This window comes from Nicotiana attenuata, unplaced genomic scaffold (assembly GCF_001879085.1).
Source record: "Nicotiana attenuata strain UT unplaced genomic scaffold, NIATTr2, whole genome shotgun sequence".
Classification (NCBI taxonomy): domain Eukaryota; kingdom Viridiplantae; phylum Streptophyta; class Magnoliopsida; order Solanales; family Solanaceae; genus Nicotiana; species Nicotiana attenuata.
This window is the reverse complement of record NW_017670663.1, coordinates 469,883-491,597: the sequence shown is the minus strand read 5'-3', so window position 1 is coordinate 491,597 and position 21,715 is coordinate 469,883. Positions and strand designations below refer to the sequence as shown.

Genomic DNA, 21,715 nt, shown 5'->3' with positions numbered 1-21,715 from the left:
GGGGAAAGAATAAAATTTGGGCTCAAGTGACCCATTTTTAGGCCTAATTTTCGGACCTAGCCCATAATTCCAAGCCCATAATCCCTAGGCCCATACCCCTAACCTAATATAACCCTAAAAAACCTAAAGGGATCATATATATATATATATATATATATATATATATATAGAGACACCTAACGCCTAACCTAGTGAAGAGGAGGAGCCGTTTGGACCTTGGCTGAAACCTAAAAAACGACTAAGATTGGAAACGAAAACCAACAGCCCTTAACAAGAAGCTTCAGCCGCAGAACTAAAAAGGAGACCCGTCTCCAGCCCAACTTGATCGTAAAAAACTTGCAAAAACCCTAAAACCTAGGGGCAGCTCTCATCTCTAGCAGAAGAACTCCTCATCAGCCATTTTCAAGGCCTAAGCAGCCATTCCCCAGCCGAAGGACACACACACTTAGAACTCCCAGCTACACACACCTCTCACACCACCTGGAACTCGCCGGAGATAGCAGCAGCCGGTGCCATTTCCTTACTGCCGGAATCCGGCGAGAATAAACCCAGTCGTTGCTTCTGTTTCTTCCCATTCACTACAGCTCGCCGGAACACGCACACACAGTAGAGAACACGGACAAAAGTTAAAATTGGAGGTTGCCGGAGGTTGAGGTGTTCGAGCTTTCCGGTTGATATTTACGGTCCGCATTGCTGTTCGAGATCTTCTATTGTTCATTGTTCCGCTCTAAAATTTCGGCAGTTTAAAAGGTCCGTTCCTTCGTCATTTTAGCAATAATGTTTACAGTAGTCCAATTTGGTCTTCTATCATTGATGTCGTAGGATGATTGTCACCTAAATATGATCTTTATTGGCCTTTTCACTCTTATTCTGATTTCAATTATATCTTGGCATGTGACTCCAATGATGAGACTGTTTATGTTACAATGTTGGAAAATTTAACACACAGGTTTTACGTCATTTTAATACCTCTCTCATTTAATACTACATGTTATGTTTACTATTTAAAAAGTTAATTAAATAGGTTAAAATAATTCATGAACCATCGTAGCTTACGTTAGGCACGTAATTAAATCACCAGTACTACGGGTACGGTTCCCGTGGCGTAGTTGTGATACCTAATTTCAAATTAGTGTTATATATGAATATCCGTAGTTCATTTAGTTGAATGCATTTCTTTTAATAAAATTGAGGTGTGCCATACAATCATCTAGTCTATGGCCCTCACATCGATACCTTAATTAGTGTAAAAAAAAATGCATTGAACTTTCGTAGTTTGCTTTAGGCGCGTTAATTGAATAAACCGTCATAGCTACGGGTATGGTTCCCGTGACTCAATCGTGACTCTTAATTTCTAAAATCCGGGGTACATTTATGTGACCCGGCCACAATTTAATCTTGTTAATAAAATAAACATGTTGTGGATTATGGGTACGGTTCCCGTGATATGATTCGCAACTTGTAATCAAATAAGTAGTTGTACAACAGTCGGATTATTAAAGCGGTTTTAAAAGGGATAAAATGCACATAGGTTTCAAAAGATGTCTTAAAATCAGATAAATAGGCCAATAATAACAGTTGAGCGATCGTGCTAAAACCACGGAACCTGGGAGTGCCTAACACCTTCTCCCAGGTTAACAGAATTCCTTACCCGAATTTCTGTATTCGCGGACTGTAAAACAGAGTCAATCTTTCCTCGATTCGGGATTTAGAAACGGTGACTTGGGACACCATAAATTATCCCAAGTGGCGACTCTGAATTTTAAAATAAATAATTCCGTTTCGATTGTCACTCAAATTGGAAAAAACTCCCTTATATGCCCCTTCCGGGGTAGAAAAAGGAGGTGTGACAGCTGAGATGTAAGGAAGAGATTAGGCAAAACAAACAAAATCAGCTGATGAAATTACAAATTTGCCCTTGGCCGACCAACTTGGCTCTTCTATATAATAGATAATAGAAATATATAAAATCAATGTTTTATACATATTAAAAGAGTAATTAAATAACTGTTCCTAAATAGTAGAAAATTAATTAAATAACTATTTTTAAATACTAGGGAAACAATCAAATGACTATTTTGTCTAATGTGAATTTTATTTTAAAAAGGGTAAAAAAAAGGCGAATTGACATTTCTCTAAGGGCCTTCGTGCTTTTAATATAATATAGATAGATAATTCAAATACCAACTTTGGGGTATGAAGTTGAGCTATGCCAAAGCCTTACTTCAGACCGCATCGATAATTTAGAACTCGATGTTGCTTTTCTTCTTAGACACAGAAGATTTTTGCTCTCGTATTGCGGGTTTTCCATTTTGTTCAGTTACATTAGGGCTTTATACAGCTCTACCTTGGTGATTAAGTTCCGCTTTAGTTGGTGTGAAATGAGCGGATTCTGGGATAGGAGGTCTTGTCGGTGTGGAACCTACCCTTCCTGAGTGAAGGATTGTCATCCTATAGTGGAGTGTTCAAAGTGAATTGTCTAAGTGCTCTCCTTTGTCTCATTGTGTTTCTCGTAATCATTCGATTCCGCCCCTAAAGCTAGCTCCTACTCCTACTCCTTCTCCGCTTCGCCGCGTAAGATCCTCAAATCAACCACGACTACCATAATTAGGAGGGAGAAAGAGCTTTTCCAAAGGAACCTTTTGGGGTTAGGCTTACACCTCTCGTCTATCGAAGTTATGTTCAAAAACCTCGTCCGAGAACTTGTATAGAGAAGGACTTCCCGCGGCGCAGCATTTCTTCCATACCAACTTAGCTGCCCGGCTTTGCTATTGGCAATTCAGACCCATCGATCTGACATTGGAAACTTCAGACCATCTATTTTCAACTTCAGACGCGAGGTGATTAAACTTAGGGGTGTTTGTCGGTCGGTATGGTACAATATTTAGATGTTTCGGTTCGGTATTTTCGGTATTCGGTTTCTTAAAACGCTATACCAATACCGTACCTAATTAAATCCGGTATGGTTCGGTTTTTCTCCTTTCGTTTCGGTTTATTCGGTTCGGTAACTTCGGTTTATTCAGTTTGAATACTAACTTGTGCGTCGAGTCATAGAATGTAATATTCTTAATTAAAGTACTCAAAAGCACAAAACTAAACGTTTGTTGACAAAAGTTTTATCCAAAACCAGTAAATATCAACCAAGAGAGAGAAAATTGTACATAAAGGAATAAATTGATCGTTAGAAATGTCTTGTTACTTGCTTAGAGTTACTTGATGAACTTAGAGAATAAAGAAGGTAAAATTTTAGATTTTTTATATTTATGTTATAATTAATAATATGCGTATTGTGCAATATAATATATATTTCGGTACGGTATCGGTACTTCATTTTAAAATACCTAATACCAATTATTTTTTAAAAATTAAACCAAATACCATACTGAATACCAAATACCAAGATTTTCAGTTTCGATACGGTAATTCGGTATTTACCAAATTATGCACGACCCTAATTAAACTTTAGAAATTTTGTAAAATTTGACTATTATTTAAATATGGGTCCTTAAATGGCTATTTGTGGACTTCGCCCCCATAAAAGGATGGACAAGCCCAATTACACAGTCCCAATACAAACCTGCTTCGCCATCAAAAACCTGCATTTCAGCTTCATCTACTTCTAACAAGAAACCGCCATTGTTACCAGGGGAGAACCTTTTTCACAGCAATAGCGATAGTGAAATATGGCAGAGCCTAATACATCTCTTGAGACGAGCGAAAAAATAAGCAGGTGATTTCTCTTTTTTTGTTGGTATTTTAGGGTTCTAGTAATAATGGAGCACATAATATTGAAATTTTTGAATGTGAATGAATGATACAGGCAAGCTCCTCAGTTAGTTACAGTATTAAAGGAGATGAAAGAAGGATTGGATACAGTGACTTCAAAAGTACAAGCTTTAACTGCAAAGGTTGGTTTATTTTTTTTAAATGTGTAAAGATCCAATTGTTATTGCTTTTTTCCTTTATCAATACAATTACTGCTTTTTTCATGCTGATTTCTCATCTGGTTATGTTTTATTTTCTGTAATTTCATTCATATAGTTCAATCTTGATATTTTAGCTGGTATTGTGATCATGATGTCCATTGCTTCTGTTTTCCTTCCTTCCTTTGTCTCGTAATTTTCAGGTTGATTGTATCCTATATCTTGAGGGGGTGTATTTTATTTTTCGGTTGAGAGCAGTGAGGATTCATATACAGCGGAGCTTAACTTGTTTGGGACTAAGGCGTAGTAGTAGGTGTTGTTGTTTGTGTTTTGGGTTCAAGTCTTTTGATTTTAGGAATTAAAGTTTCTGCTTTCTTTGTTTTTCCTCCTTTTCTCCCTTTCATTTTTATGTTTTTTGGGGGTTGAGAGAAGTAGCTAACAAGCCTGCATTTGAAACTTGTCATAGAATTATTAGTCTTTTATCTAAGCCCCATGATCAGAATCAGTATGGGAATTTATTTTTTAGAAAAACTGGAGAAGCACAAGTTCAAGAATGTTGTCACTCTTTTGAATTCAACTTTAGGTCATTCAAAAGTGAGGAAAGTGAACAACTTTAAGACCCTTTACCTCATAACATCCTTGTGGAAAACCCCAAGTTGCAAAATTGGTGATCAGCACAAAGCTCTGCGTTACTTCCTATCGACTTCCTGTAAACCGAGTCCTAGAGATAGGTGCTAATGTGAAAAGCAATCTTACTTTGGGAAACTAGAATTAAGCTCAAATAGTAGAAATCCCTCAAATTTAGGCCAACTAACGCCTTTGTCGAGCTATAACTATCTTCAGCAGCAACAACAATAACAACAACGGCGGTTTCTTGTTATTCATGGATATAGTTGATTAAATATTGATAGATAATTCGTCAGAAAATAACAATTTATAGACTTTAAGAAAAAGAGGTAAGGTTACAGGCTCTTTTAGGGATGTGCTGAAATCATGTGAAATTACAAAAAATGTTGATTCTTTTTCAACATTATAAGTATTAACGGACAGAGTTACCCAATACCTGTGCACAGATGTCTGCAAGTTGGCCCGGACACCATCAATAGGAGAAAAAAAATAATCTAAATGGGTTACCAAATAGTCACGTTTAATTAGTTATTGTCAATATACTTATATTCTTTTAGCAAAAGGTAAGTTTTATCGATGAAATCAGCACTAAATTGGTGCTGTAGATTACATCCGAAAAAATAGAAACCAAAACATAGTTCCCTTCTAATTGTGCAGGGAACTAATAAAGTCTACCAAAGTTCAACATCACTTACTAGCTCTAAATTACACCAAAAGATGATATGCAGTAGACATTAGCTTTTGTCTTCAAAATATGATTTCCTTTCTCTTCAAAGCAGCTTCATTATATTATCTTCAAAATCAGCTAATGCACTTACATTTGGTTTATAATTTGTCTGGATTCTTTTTGTTCTTGCTATTGAGATTTGTATATAGTTAGGATAAGTGTGAAATTCATATAACTTCTAGTTAGTTTACCTTATTTATTTTTTGAATGAAATGGACTTAGAGCCTGTTACTCAACATTTTCCTGTTTACGCAACAACAAGAACAAAAAACCCAGTATTTTCCCACAAGTGGGGTCTGGGGAGGGTAAGATGTACGCAGCTACCTCTACCTCTGGAAGGGCAAAGAGGCTGTTCCCAACATTTTTCCCGTTTAAGCAACTATATTTGTTGGATCTTCTAACTGTACGGACTGGCCACGTGATAGATGTTAGCACCGCTTATAAATGATCTTCCCAGTTAGTACTCATGTTGGTTTTATGTTACTTCTCGTCTATGTCTAATCATCTCAAACTGCCTGTATCAATAAACCAACTCTTTGCTATATTGCAGTACTTGCTTGGTTTTCAAATGACATATAGCGCTCCTGTCTAGGTCAACTAGGTCACAGATAATATTGAACTGCTGGGTACTCACTGAATTAAAAAAAAACTCAACTACAAAAAACAAAGAAAATAAATNGTACTCACTGATTAAAAAAAAAAAATCAACTCAAAAAAACAAAGAAAATAAAATTGTGAACTGCTGGATCAATTTCCGTAGTATGCCTTGTATTTATTCTCGTGCTCTCTGTGTAGGAAAGAAAAAGATATCACTATGTCAAATTGATATGTTTGTTTCTTCTTCCAAAATCCCCATGCAATTTGTCTTTAGGTGAAAGCGGGTCACTTTCCAACACCAGAAGGAATAAGTTACCTTGAAACGAAGCATCTGCTACTTCTGAATTATTGCCAATCACTTGTCTATTATCTGCTCCGCAAGGCAAAAGGATTCTCAATTGAAGGGCATCCAGTTATTCGGAGTCTAGTCGAGATAAGATTGTTTTTGGAGAAGGTATGTTGAAGCTCTTCCCGCTTTTGGGTAATCCTGTCTCTCCAGCTCCTCTTGGGTACTTTTCTGCTCCTAATTGCAGTGTCCTTATCGTGATGCTCTGTGCAGATTCGCCCCATCGACAAGAAACTACAGTATCAAATTCAGAAGCTCACAAGAGATAGTGACGCTGCTTCTGAGAAGTCAGTTATAAGTGAGAAGGGAACAGATACCCAGAAGGAGGACCTGTTGAAGTATCGTCCAAATCCTGATTTGCTTGTTAATAAAATACGTGGCATAGAGGTGGGTGATTGGTACTTGACCATGAAATGACCATTTTAGTTCCTTTTTGCTCTTCCTGTTCAAAGAGTTGACTCGAACATTAGCAGTTCAAAAAGTTGAAGTTATGATTTTACTCTCTCATTCTCCCATATGATTTCCTAAAATAAAAGAGATGGTTGAATGTTTCTTGTCTTGAGCTACAGGATGGCAGCAATGTATATCGACCCCCCAAACTTGTACCTGCTCCTATGGAAGAAGATAAAATGTCGAGGCAGGAGAGAAATAAATCGAGGAAGGAGACAATGGACTTGCGAAAGGCTAGACAAAACCCCTTTATGATAGATTTGGTGAATAATCTTGAAGGTAGACCCGAAGAGGTAATTCACTATCTGACTATTAATACTGATATATTTCAATGACCCCTCCTGTATTTTACTATTGCTTTCGGTGGAAAATACAGGTAAGAGAAGTTGTTGGAACTGAAAGTAGAGAACTCAGAGAGTACATGGCTAAAATGGAAGAACGTGCACGACAAGAAGAGGAGACGTTTGCTCGTGCCCCACTCACAAAGTTGGAAAAAAAGAAAATGAAACATCTGAAGAAGTCAAGAAATGGGTAAGTTTTGTAGGAACTGTATGGTCAGTCTTACTAATTAAAAAGAAAAGCACTTTATGGTCAGTGTTTTGATCATTGCACGTAGAAACTTAATGTATACATAGTCTGAAGAGTGCCGGCAGATTAGGTGGAGCTCTGTTTTTTGTTAAATGGACTAAGTGGATGTTAATCTCTTCCCTTTAATTGTGCTAGGTTGCTTGGGCTGACAGATAGTTTCTATGACGAGATAAAAAGTTTGCCTTTAGGGGATGCTTCTGAACAATCAGCAAACTTTGATAACAGCAGCGCTGGAATCAAACAACAGAAGAAGCGTAAGGTAATTGTTTAGGGAGATTGGATATATCCTTGGTTTGTCAGTCTTTCAGAATACGAAGTTTAGATCTGCTCGAGAGAGTTATATATGAATCCTCGCCGTTGATGTTATGTAATAATTGCCCTAGACATATATAAATCTTGTCCATTCCCATTTAGGCGATGATCGAGCTAGTGAATGCATAAAATGTTGATATTCTGGAATGGTTGCTAATTATCTTGTTTTTACTCGGCTCAATAATTTAATTGAACGGAAATTGTTGGCCCCTGAGTCCTGTGGTTATTTTCAATGCTTCACAACCCTCCACTCTTCCGTGACTTTGTATGTATAGTGAACAACCTTGTGTCCTGAAGCAGTAAAACTGTAATAGTTGCGGTTAAAATGGAGCTTATTTGTCCATTTAATTTGTAGTAGCTTATAATTTGATCTCTATCTTTTGTTTATGGACATAAGTTTATTTTGTGAGGGGAAACTTGCTGGAAATTAACTTCTAATATCTATGTATTGCAGAGGAGGAATTGAACGACTGCAAGCTTGAGTACATCAATATCCAAGAATATAGAGACTTAGGTAGGAATGATCAGAGGTTCCTTGGCTCATGTAAGATGTACAACTTCATCATGATGTTAATTTTTGTGACTTTTATGGCTTCAAAATCTGCACCGTATTTGTTATTGTTGTCAGCAGTTAAGATTGAAGTTTCTTGCATATTTCAATTAGGGATGGCAATGGGGCGGTGCGGGTGCGGGGTGGGTTTGAACCTATGCGGGGCGGGTTTGGGTTTTATGCGGGTGCGGGGCGGTTTGATTTTTTTCGAAAAATATACTTGCGGGGTGCGGGGCGGTTGCGGGTCTTCACTCTCAAACATCAATTTATTAACTGTAATGTATTCTCTCAGTCCTCAGACACATATGAACGCTACAATGACATAAAGAAAGCACGATATTGAGTAATTGCTTCTTCATAATATGAGAGGGCAAAAGAAAACAACAAACTACCCGTATGTTATAACTTTTTCCTTCTTTATCTTTTCGAATTGCTTTTTTCGTTCTCAAAATAATTAAAGTATATTAGAGAAACAGAAATGTCTAGCATGAAAATTCAACAACTACCGTTCTTGATGTATTTTAATTATACTACACATCATTAAATTTGTAATAAACATTTTCTTTTGACTTCGACACCACCCATGAAATAAAAAAATATTTTGTTTATCATGTGTGACGGCAGTGGCTCACTATGGATTATGCAATCCTTTCAGCCCATAAACAGCTGCAATTATTAAGTAAAACCACCTAGGTTAGACATAAAATGATAAAAAAAATAAAGCCAAGAAAAAAAGGAATCTAAGCGGGGCGGGTGGAAGCGGGTGTGAGTGCGGGGCGGGTAGATGCGGATGGAAATGCTATGCGGGGCGGGGCGGGTTGAAATTTTGCGCGTTAAGACAAAACCCGCCCCGCACCCGCACCTCCCTGCACCGCTTGCCATCCTTAATTTCAATCGAACACCTCAACCGAGCCATATTTCATTTTGACACTTCAAGTGGCTATTAAGTAGGTCAAGTAAATACTCGAGTACAACAGGCCATGTGTTGAATTGCACTCGCCAATGACATGTCAAATGGACCAATCAAAAAATGACACGTGTAATTTTGCCATAAGAATTTGACACATGTAATTAACAAAAAGAAAATACATTTAAAGAAGAAAAGAACCCTTCTTTACCATCTCCTCCCTCGTTTTGACATAGCAGCTGTCAGCTCCTCTCTCCCTCCATTTCTACCGCTGCATCGACACCAATCGCCGCCTCCGGGGGTGTTGACCAGTTAGGCGGCGACCTCCCCTTCAATCGCAATCACCATTTACCCTCCCCCTTCTCCCCGTCGCTGTTCTGTCGAGGCAGAACCCTTACCGGTGGGCCTTCAAATGCCGGTGAAATCTACAAAGTCGGTAACCTCATTAAAACCGGTCAACTTTAGATAGAGACTTTAGATATATCCAGACCTCGCCGAAGATATAATGCGTTCAAACAATTAAGAAAATATTATTTTGTGATTAATATTTGAATTGAGCGCAGTTAATTTAAGTTGAAAGGATAACATAATTTTTTGAAAATGCAATCAAATTTAGAAAATGGAATAATAGAACTTATTTGAATTTGAGAAAGTATTTAAATTTTTATCTAAATTATATTAGAATGAGTGTGGTAGAAATAGATATTACATTCTAAGAAACTAATAAAAATCCACATGACAATGTAATAATATTAGGTATTGAATAATATAATATCAAAAATAAAAAATAAATAGAGAATTTTTTCTTAGATTTTTTATCATAGAAAAAAATGGTAAAATTTTAAATTTGAGATGAGAAAGTTTTTATATTTCGATAAGAAAAGTCATAATATGAATAGGTCCACGTAACTCAAGTTTAATAGATAAAATCAAAAAATAAAAATATTGAACAATAGAAATAAATTAGAAATAATGTGAGGATATTTATATATCATAAGTTTAGAAAATAAAATAATTAAATATACAAACTTAAAATTAGAAAGGGAAAGGCTAGTTGAATTTGAAATTAGAAAGTTGTTAAAATTAAATATAAAATACTTAAAAATTAGCAAAATTATGTTAAATTATTAAAATTTACTATTAGAAATGAAAGGGAAAGGCTAATTGAATTCGAAATTAGAAAGTTGTTAAAACTATGATTAGAATGCTCAAACTATGGATACTATCTTGAAATTGAAGTTTTATTTATGAAAAAAATAACTAAAATATAAAATAAATTTCTAATATAGGTAATTATAGTAATGAAAATTAAAAATTAAATTTGTATTAAAGCTAAAAAGAAAGACAATTTACATAAGAAATAATGTGACAATGAAAATATTACTACAACATTTAGATATAATGTGTTCAAACAACTAAGAAAATATTTTTCTATGATTAATATATGAATTAAGTGCAGTTAGTATAAGTTTGAAAGCATAGCACAATTTTTTGAAATTGTGGTTCCAATTTAGAAAATAGAATGATAAGAATTATTTGTATTTGAGACATAATTTTTTTATTTTGGAAATAATTACGGAAAGAAATAAAATGACAGTAAACATATTACTACATACATATAATATGTTCAAAAAATTAAGAAATTATTTTTCTAATGTTAAAATTTTTTTTAAGAATATAAAACTTAACTTTCTAATATAGGTAATTTTAGTAATGAAAATTAAATATTAAATTTATATCTTAAATCTAAAAAAAAAGGAATTTAATTGCATCTAAATCAAAAATAATTATAATAGAACTCAATACATTTGGAACATAATCATCAAATAACTTATGTATTAATATTTTAGCCTGCATCAATTTTATAATTTAAAATAAAATATAATATTACTTTGGTATAGTAGGGAAGAGAATGTATAAAAATAGAGATAGTGTGAGGATACTTATTCATTAAATTAATTTAAAAATAAATAAATTAAAAAATTAAATTATAATTAATAATATTATAATAAATTTAATTGATTAAAGAATCCGAATGAGAGGATACAAGCATAAAAATATACCAAATTTCAAGAATAAAATATTTCTATTTATTAAAGACTATTAAAAGAATAATAAGCAAGACATTAATCAAATTATTAAGCTAATAAAATATTATATAATAGTACAATAATATTAAATAATAAATAATACAATAACTATAAGAAAAAAACAAAAGAAAAAAGAATTTTGTGTATAAATAATGTGATGAATAAGACATATTTAACTTTTAGATAAAAACAAAGGGATAGTAAGAAGTTTGTTAAAATAATATGATCTATTGTGCTCAAACAAGATAGATCACAACATGTTATGTTTAGTATTTTTTAATATTGACAGCGAAACGAAATGCAAGACTAAAATTAAGGGGTTAGGTTGCTACAAATATATATATAAAAAAATAGGTTATGCACTACGACATTTGAACAATAATTTCATATCCTACTTCATAATTAATATCTAATATTATATAGTTTTTATCTGAGAGGTTTATATTTTAAGGTTGTTTGCACATGATTCAAACAACATACATCACAATTTAACATGATTTGTGTCCGCGCATCCCGCGGGTACTAATACTAGTTATTTAATTATCTCCCTCATTATATTTTTTATTTAGACTAAGATTTAGAGCCGTTCGGACATAAATTTTTTTTTTACTTTCGATTTTTTTTTATTTTTTTTCGAAATCAGTGTTTGGTCATAAAATTTTTAGTTTTCACTTGAAAATGAATTTTAGATTTTTTCAAAAACTTGAAAAACTCCAAAAAGCTATTTTTCAAATTTTTTTCACTAAAATCATTCACAAAACTTCAAAAACAACCCAAAATAATAGTCTTGTCCAAACACAACTCTAATTTTCAAAGATCATTTTCACTTAAATTTTTTTTTTTCACATTTTTTTTGGAATTTTACAATTCTTATGTCCAAACGCCCACTTAGTATACGTGTGTATTATGCATGATGCACAAAAGAAATTTTTTAATTAGGTAATAGTTACGCACGTGAAAGTTAATTACTAAAACTTAATTTAGCAATAATTACTAAAACTGTAACGACCCGGCCTGTCGTTTCATGAGTTACAACCCCGCTTTTCCCATTTTTGCTTCTTTATGTGTTCTTTAGCTGTATTTCATCATATCCTGTTGGTCGTTCTATGTTCGGAGTAGTTTTGGAGTGGAACGAGACACTTAGTTTCTTATTTGGAAGCTTAAGTTGGAAAAGTCAACTGGATGTTGTCTTATATGTAGAAGATCTCGGATGTGAATTCTGATGGTTAGGATAGCTTTGTTAGGTGATTTTGGACTTAGGAGCATGTTCGGAATGTAATTTGGAGGTATGTAGTAGATTTAGGCTTGAATTGGCGAAATTGGAAATTTGGAGCCTTCCGGTCGGCAGTGGAAATCTTGATACCCGGGTCGGAATGGAATTTCGAAAACTGGAGTAGGTCCGTTGTGTCATTTTTGACGTGTGTGCAAAATTTCAGGTCATTCGGATGAGGTTTGATAGGTTTTTGCATCTTTTGCGGAATTCGAAAGTTTGGAAATCCTTAGGCTTGAATCCGAGGTGATTTGGTGTTTCAATGTTGTTTTGAGTGTTCCGAAGGTTAGTATAAGTTCGAATGATGATATGGGACTTGTTGGTATGTTAGGTTGAGGTCCCGAGGGCTTTGGGATGGATTTGGATGGTTGACGGAAGGATTTGAACCAAGTTGATGCAGCAGATTTTGCTGCTCCTGTCATAACCGCACCTGCGGATTGGGGACCGCAGGTGCGAGGACGCAGATGCGGCAAGGAGATCGCAGGTGCGTGTTTGGGCCATCAGGAGAAGAACCGCATATGCGGTTATTTGGGCGCATCTGCGGCACCGCAGGTGCGGTGGGTAGTGCAGATGCGGTCCCAGTCCTTTAAGTGATTTTCGCAGGTGCGCACCTGGGACCGCAGGTGCGAGTCCGCAGGTGCGGGAAATTGTCCACAGGTGCGGAATCCTTGGGCAGAAAGTATATATGTTCTCCTTCGCGATTTTTAGCTTATTTCTCACCATTTTTGGACGGCATTGAAGATTTTGAGTGCGATTTTGAGAAGGGATTCAAGGGTTACCATCAGGTTAGTGACTGGAGCCCTAATACTTACATATGTGATGACTTTCCCGTTGTTTAATCATGGAATTTGTGGAAAAATTAGGGATGAAATTGGGAGATTAGGGCTTGAAATAGAAGAGTTTAAATTGGGGATTTGAGGGGCCATTTTGATGATTTTGATATGTATAGACTCGTAAGAGGATAAGAATTCTAGTTTCGTGATTTTTGCCGAATTTCAAGGCGTGGGCCCGGGGTTCGGGTTTGGCCAATTTCGAGAATTTTGATTTAATTTGATAATTTTCGTGTGGGCTTTCTTCCTTTGGCATGTATTGATGTTATGATTCTGATTTTGGATATATTCGGGGCGATTTGAGGCCGAGTCGAGAGGCAAGGGCATTGCGGAGTAGATTTTCGTCCGGCTTGAGGCAAGTAACGATTGTAAATCTAGACCTGAGGGTATGAAACCCCGGAATTTCGTACTATTTTAATAAATAAGGTGACGCACATGCTAGGTTACGGGCGTGTGGGCGTGCACCCGTAGGGATTGTGACTTTGTCCGTCCCGTGGCAACTGTAGAGTTGCATATTTTGATCAACTTTATATGATATCAATGCGTTTTAGAAATGATTCTGTTAACTTGGACTGAATGCCATGTTTGGGGCCTTGTGTCATACTGTTTGGACCCTCAGGGGTATTTATCTTCACATTTGTTTTGATAGAAAGCTTTATCCTCAGTCATGGTTTATATCTGTTTTATTGGTTAATCTTGTTCACCACTCTATTTTAATATATGAAAGTGTTTTGGGCTGAGCTCCCTGAGTTTGCACTGAGATGACCGAGTGGCTTGTGAGGCTTAGGAGTGAGTGAGTCCGAGGGCCGGATTGTGAGGATAGTTATGGATCGGGCTGCACGCCGCAGCGATATAGCGCTTGGGCTATAGGAGCCCCTCCGGAGTCTGCACACCCCTAGTGAGCGCAGTGGTTATTATAAGATACCTATTGAGCGTGAGTGCTGAGTGTGAGTACTGATTGATGATAGTTGAGTCACGAGTGACTGAGAGGCTTGCCCGAGGGGCTATATATATATATATATGAGTGATACTTTGCCCGAGGGGCTTAGTTTATGAAAATACTATTTTCACTCTTCTTCATACTGAGCCTCTATTGAAAATATTGAATAAATGTTTTAATAACTTTCATTGAAACTAGAGTTTTTACTAGATGTTCTGAATTTAATTACCGATTCGATCTTGCTATTCCCACAGAGGTTTTTATGTTATGATATGTATATGATTTTAAATGCTCGTCACTGCACTCAGCCTTTATTTATAATTGTTACTTACTGAGTTGGCGTACTCACGTTACTCCCTGCACCTTGTGTCAGATCCAGGTGCCAGAGCATTCGAGTGAGAGTTGTTCTTTCTTTCGGGGCATCTCCGGAGTTAGCATGGTAGCTGCTTGGCATCCGCAGCCTTGCCTTTCTCTGTCACAACCCAAAATCCACTAAGGACCGTGATGGCGCCGGACATCGCTGTCAGGCAAGCCAACCATAAACACTCAATTAAATTCTCATTGCATAATTGTGAAAACTGCGACTTTTCTTCCGATGCGGCTAGTAAAAGATAATCCTTACAAATAAACAAAGAATATTTAGGAGCTTATTACAGAATACCCCATAATCACCCCAGAACCCGGTGTCACAAGTGCATGAACAATTTCTAAGGAATCGAATAAAGTACAGTAACTGCCCGGAATACAAATTGGACAGAAAGTAAATACAATGCTGAGAGGGACTATACTAGCTGCGGGTCGCCTCGAGAAAATACAGCTCACCTAGTCTCCGTATCGTCCATGCTGCTACGCCCAGTAGGCCACTAGAAATACCTGTACTTGTGCAACAAAATGCACAGCAAGTGTAGCATGAGTACGAAAGCAACGTGTACTCAGTAAGTATCCCGCCTAATCTCGAAGAAGTAGAGACGAGATGACAACTTCGACACTTACTAATGGTCCAATAATACTATTATTAATGCGATGAATCACGGATTTATTAAGAACGACAGTAAATTCAAATGAATCACGAAACAGGTCAGAGTTCCTTTTTATTAGAAGTCTCCGGATTCATAATCCATTAATTAACAATTATCTCAAGTCGGGGAGAGCAGATATCAATATCAATAAATCTCAAGGCAAGCAATACAAGCATGCGCAACTCATGCCGAGGTCGTACGGCCCGATCCAACATAAATGTAAAATGTGCACTGCCGAGGGTCGAACGACGCGAACCATAGATGCATCTATTTAATCTACCGAGGCGTTCGACCTGTTCTACAATAGATAAACACATTCAGACAATCAAATCAATAATTCATCAAGGAGCAAATATTCAGGAAAAGGCAAGTTTCTCTTTTAAAAGTCAAGAAATGTTATCTAGCCTTTTTTAGAAATTCATTTACACGTTCGATATGTTTTAAGTATTTTAAGTTTGTCAACAAGGTTGCAAGTATTACAAGAAAGCATGCTTTTGGGCCCTAAACTACTACCCGGACTAAAGCATAATAGTAGCTACGCACGGACTCTCACACCTCGTGCGTACGTAGCCCCCGCAAATAGGAGCATATAACCAATTAACTCACCTATGTGGACAATTCCCTCTTACAAGGTTAGAAAGGAGACTCACCTCGCTCAAAAGCGTACTTTCAATACCAAGAACGAGCTCAAACTCCCAATTTGGAGCCGAACGATCCAAAACTAGATAAACGAGGTAAGAACTAGTCAATACAAGCTCACAAGATCGCATTCTAACTATTTAAGCAATTTCCCAACCTTAAACACAAGTTTCCTAAAACCCGACCCCGGGCCCACGTGCCCGGATTCCAAAATTTTTCGAAGAAAGTTGTTCTTTATAACCTAAGGATCAAGAATATATGATTTCTACTTCATTTCATAACAAATTTCGTGGTTGAATCTTGTTTTTAGCAAAACCCTAGGTTTTACTCTATTCCCATGATTTTCACTAATTTTTATGTATTAATCTACCCAAAACTCAAGTATTAAACTCACATTAATTAGAAATAATTTACCTCACAATGCTAGGCGGAATCACCCCTCCAAGAGCTCCAAAATCGCTCAAGAAGTGAGTGGAAATGAGCAAAAATGGCATAGAGCCCGAATAAATGAAGGCCACTGCCTTCTGCGATTTCCGCATGTGCGGTCCTGGGCCGTACCTGCGACCACCGCTTCTGCGGAAGGAAGACCGCTTCTGCGGACAGGCCCACCGCTTCTGCAGTTCCGCTTCTGCGGATTTAGGGGCGCATCTGCGGTCTCGGGCTGCCTGGCCTTGGGCCGCTTCTGCGATAGGTAAACCGCTTCTACGGTCTCGCACCTGCGGTTTAGCAACCGCAGGTGCGGTTATAACAGCAACCAGCAGCTTCAGTCTTTTCCAAAAATTCCATTTCGATCCGTTAACCATCCAAAATCTACCCGAGGCCCTCGGGACCCCAACCAATCATGCCAACCAGTCCCAAAACATATTACTGACTTGCTCGAGGTCTCAATCATATCAAACAACGCTAAAATCATGAATCGGCCTCCAATCCAAGCTTAATGAACTTTAGACTCAAACTTCTACATTCGATGCCGAAACCCATCAAATCACGTCCGATTGACCTCAAATTTTGTACACAATTCATATTCGACATTACGGACCTACTCCAACATTCGGAATCGGATTTCGACCCCGATATCAAAAAGTCCACTTCCAGTCAAACTTCTCAAAAACCTTCAAATTTCTATCTTTAGCCAAAAGACTCCAAAATGACCCACGGACCTCCGAATTCACTTCCGATCGCGCTCCCAATGCCAGAATCACCATACGTAGCTACTCCCAGACTCGGAATCCCAAACGGACGTCGATAACACTGAAATGCACTTCAACCCAAACTTATAAAATTTCTTCCAAAATGCTAACTTTCACAATAGGCGCCAAAACGCTCCCGGGTCATCCAAAACCTGATCCGGGCATACGCCCAAGTCCGAAATTATCATACGAACCTGCTGGAGCCTTCGAATCCCGATTCCAAGGTCGTTTACTCAAAAATCCAATCCTAGTTAATTCTTTCAGCTTAAAGCTTCCGAAATGAGAATTCTCTTCCCGAATCAATTCCGAACTTCCCGAAATTCAATTCCGACCACGCGTACAAGTCGTAATACCTGAAATGAAGCTGCTCATGGCCTCAAACTGCTGAACAACGCGCTAGAGCTCAAAACAACCGATCGGGTCGTTACATTCTCCTTCTTGTCTTTTAGTACTTGTTTTTATCAGACTCATATTGTATTAAGTAGTTAGTTTCAGATTGTATTTTAGTGGCTCATGACTAGTGACACCGGGATCGAGCAGTATTTGATATTTTGCATATTTGTTTCCGCTTGTTTTGAAATGTTTAAACGAAAGATTTGTGATAATATCTGACTAGTAAATGAATTAAAAAAAAACTCTTTTGAGTTATAAATGTCGAATCGGCTAGCCTAGTACTGTGATAGGCGCCATCACAATGGGGATAGTTTGGGGTCCTGACAAAAACTTAATTTAGCAATTGTATTCGGATGTCTTTATTAAAAGCGTTAGTTAAAAGATATTGCTCTTATGCCTTTTAAAATCTTGAAATTGTATTCAAATAAGGAAATGTTTTTAAAATCTTGAAATTGTATTTAAATAAGGAAATGTTTGATAGTAAAAATTAATTAGTTAATTTAGAAATCCTAAATATTAGGAAAATAATAAAATGACTATTTTATCTAGTATGAACTTTATTTTAATTGGATAAAAAAATCGAACGACATTTCGCTAAGGGCCTTCGTGCTTTTAATATAGATAGATATGCCCGTGCGATCCAGCAAAGTTTTATATTTACTCCTCTTTTAATGGACATGACATGTGGTGTCATAAAAATTTATTTGCCCATAAATCATCTGGTAAGGATAAAATAATTTTAAATTAAATTGTGAATAAACGTAAAACTATGTTATTCTATTTTGGATTAACTAAAAAGGAAAGAATAGTACATAAATTAAGACAGAAAAAATAGTAAATAGTGGAGTAATTTGTAAAGCAGTGAGAATAAATGGTCAAATTGAATCATAAACTAGTATATGACAAACAATCAAAATAAAATGTCATACCTTTCACTACAAATAAAAACAGGAAATAGCGATAAAATATTTTTCGCCGTTAGTAATAAATAATTAGCTAACGAATTGTAATTTCGTCACACAATAAGCAAATAATAAAATCAGTATCTAATATAGCAACAGAGGCCCCTTAGTTTTACCTACAGAATCAACAACGAAAGTTCCGCATCATAATTTATTAAACACTAGTTAATTAGCTCGCGCTGCCGCTGCGAAATATTTCTTTTTATTACTTTAGTTGATAAAAAATTTCTAAAACAAATTACATAATGTACGTCATATAACAATTACACTGAAATCCCATGCAAGTTGAAGAAAAATAAAAATAACAAAGTCAAATGACTAAAGTAAAAATAAAACAACAAACAAATAAAAGTAAATAAGATTCCTACCTTTTTGTAGTTTTAGTAATGATAACATTTAAATGTTGTTCATCACTAGTACTAATTATTACAAGCAGTAGCAATATTTATTAGTATTGTCTATGGAGGGTTTTTAAAATTTCAAAGATAAAGTTAAAAAACATGAGGAAAAAGCAAAAAATAAAATAGTAAGATAAAATATTCAATCATATTTTTCTTAATCCTCTATTAAATTTCTTAGTGATTTTACTAATTATATCCTTAAGTATTTCATTAGTTAACACAGAACATTTATTAAGTTTTCTAATATAAAACAATCTTTTCTAACATTATTTACTATTTTCTTCAAACAGAACTTCTTATTGTGTTGTCTCTCTTTCTTTTTTTTGGTTTTTTCTCTTATTTGTCTTATCTTACTTTAAATTTGCAAAAGAAAATTTTTCAGTAACTTTTGTATATCTTTTGTATTCGAAGCTAATGCTATTCCCACTCTTTTTTCTTAAGCGGAAAATTACCGAATTCCAGCTTAAATTTTAGAAAAACAGTCTAAAACCATTTAATAAATAAAAGTTTATCACAAAGAACAAACAACATGGAACATAAGCAAAGGCTGAAGTGATGAAGAGAACCGATGGAAGAAGAAGGTGAAGATAAAGGTGAACACAATGTTTACCCTAAAATTCGAGTAACAATTAAATTTATATTGTGGTTTTAAGGATATGTAATTTGATCCAATACCAATCGATAAACAATAAATTAAATATATAAATTGAAGAATAAGATAAGTCAAACCAGTGCGCAGGTCAAACCTTGACCTCGAGCTATGACGGCCTCGAGGTGGAATAGTAGAAATAGCAAGTTACAAAGCAACTCTGATAAACAGTGAATAAAATAGCTAGAGAATAAATTGTATGGATTATATTATCAGTCAAAACGTATCTTACAAATGAATGAGCTCCCCTTTATATAATAGGGGAGTCCTAAATAAGGTACATTTCTAATTACGAAAATAAATCCCGTGATTGGCGCCGATAACCGCTTGGTATGATCTATTCCGGGATTTCCGCCTAGACCTTCGGTTGGTTGCTAACTTCTCGCCATTCCGTTATTATGCCTTACTCGAGGTCGGTCATACTCGGCCTTGGTTTCCATTGAGCACTTCGATCCTCAAGCTCTATATTTCGCCATCGGGCTCGTCCAAGGTCCATTTTGAGCTCATTTTTGAATCAACTCCTCGAGCCTACAAAATCAAGGCATACCTGATTTCGACCGTATACACACAATTAATCATCAGAAAATCAAATGGGCTAAAAGAAAAGTAAAATAGTTCTCGTTATTACATAGCAGGGAAAATTAAGCATTGATATATACCCACAAATATTATTGTAGTACAATCCTCTAAATAAGAGATAGTAACAATTATCATCAATACTTAACCTAATAAATATGCTGCACGTTGCAGTCATCTCGCGCTACTTTCGTGGATTATGATTGTCTTAATTGATCAATGTCAGGCCAACTACAATACAGACCAGATCATGCCAAGTCCCATAACATACAATATGTAATTTGAAGCAATAGTTTGATTTTTGAAACTAACTAAATATTTGAGGGGGAAAATATGAGTAGACATACATGTTAGAGAGTAAACTATTATGTTTTTGTCAGTTTTCTACTTAAACTATTCAATGTCCCCAAACCCCCCCCGAATAATATTGTCCTTCATATTAAAAACCCCTCATTGCATTCTTAGAGGTGCGTGTAGTACACACTCCTAATTATTTAAAAAACGTGCCATATAGCACTACACGCGGCTATTCAACTCAGCCTAAAGCCCGCCTAAATATCACCATTTTGTCAGTTACCTACTTAAACTATCCGGTGTCCCCAAAACCCCCCTAAACTATATTACCCTATATATTAAAAGCCCATATTGCGTCTGTCTAACTATATTAACTAATGGTTTTAAAGAGTTTTTTATATAGTTTACTCATGATGTATTACTCTGGGATGATTTATTAATTTTATGAGTTTTGGCCAAAATAATATTAATGCACTGTGTTAATTTTAGGTTTAATTGTGATTGTGTTTTATGCTAAACTCCAATTGAATAAGTCATTTATATTCATTTTGTAGCACAAAAATATAAATAAAGGCATATAGTGTTTCTTAAAAATCATCTTATATTACATAAAAAAAATTACACAAAATAAAATTTTGCAAATAAAAAATTAATTGGCCAACAAATGAAATTTACATTCTCTAATTCCAGATTACATAAAGAAGGTTCAAGATATTCGACTTTATTCTCTACAAGGTGTTGAGTTTAATAAGAATATTTAAATTGATATTCTTTCAACAATATGTGTAAGAAATGAAAGAAGACTAAAACAAGAAAGAGAATAAATCATTTCAGAGGAAACAAGAGAGGGAGAAATTTTTCCAGAGGAAAACCATATGGCGAACTGAAGAAAAAAGGTTCAAAAATGAAGAAGAAGGTGAAAAATAAAGAAGAAATGTAAAAAAAATATGGAAAAATGGTTAAAAAATGAGGAAGAAAGGTTGATATAACTGAAATATGGAGAATATTTATTAAAAAGAATAAATGTGAAAGAGGGTTAGGCTAATTAGCCATTATTTTCTGTCATATGAGCCATTTTGATGGCTTTTTTCAGTTGTTACGCGCTCCCAAGCGAGTGTTTGCACACGTTATGCCAGGTTAGCGACAACGGGTTTTAATACGAAGGATAATATAATTCAGGGGGTTTTTGGGGACACCGAATAATTTAAGTAGGAAACTGACAAAAATATTATAATTTAAGGGGGTTTTAGGGTATTAACTCTTAGTAAGGACTAAGGAGTAAGCACACGAAGGGAAAAAGAAAAACAGCAATTGAAGGGAAAAATTAAAATATTGAAGAGCAAACGATGAATGTTACGTTGGGGGGGGGGGGGGGTAGGGGGGGTAGGAGAAGAGAAAGAATAGACGCGTATAAGGGAAGGAGAGTATTAGCGAA

General features: G+C 35.7%; 1 protein-coding gene across 1 annotated transcript; it reads left to right on the top strand.

Moving 5' to 3' along the window:
- The first annotated feature begins 172 nt into the window (after positions 1–172).
- LOC109242021 (neuroguidin-like) lies at positions 173–8,222 on the top strand. The gene is made up of 9 exons (XM_019408847.1): positions 173–750; positions 3,647–3,730; positions 3,821–3,908; positions 6,149–6,328; positions 6,434–6,607; positions 6,790–6,963; positions 7,047–7,201; positions 7,394–7,517; positions 8,025–8,222. The coding sequence occupies exons 2-9, from the start codon at positions 3,684–3,686 to the stop codon at positions 8,034–8,036; spliced, it is 954 nt and encodes a 317-aa protein (XP_019264392.1). The 5' UTR covers positions 173–750; positions 3,647–3,683; the 3' UTR covers positions 8,037–8,222.
- The last annotated feature ends 13,493 nt before the right edge of the window (positions 8,223–21,715 follow it).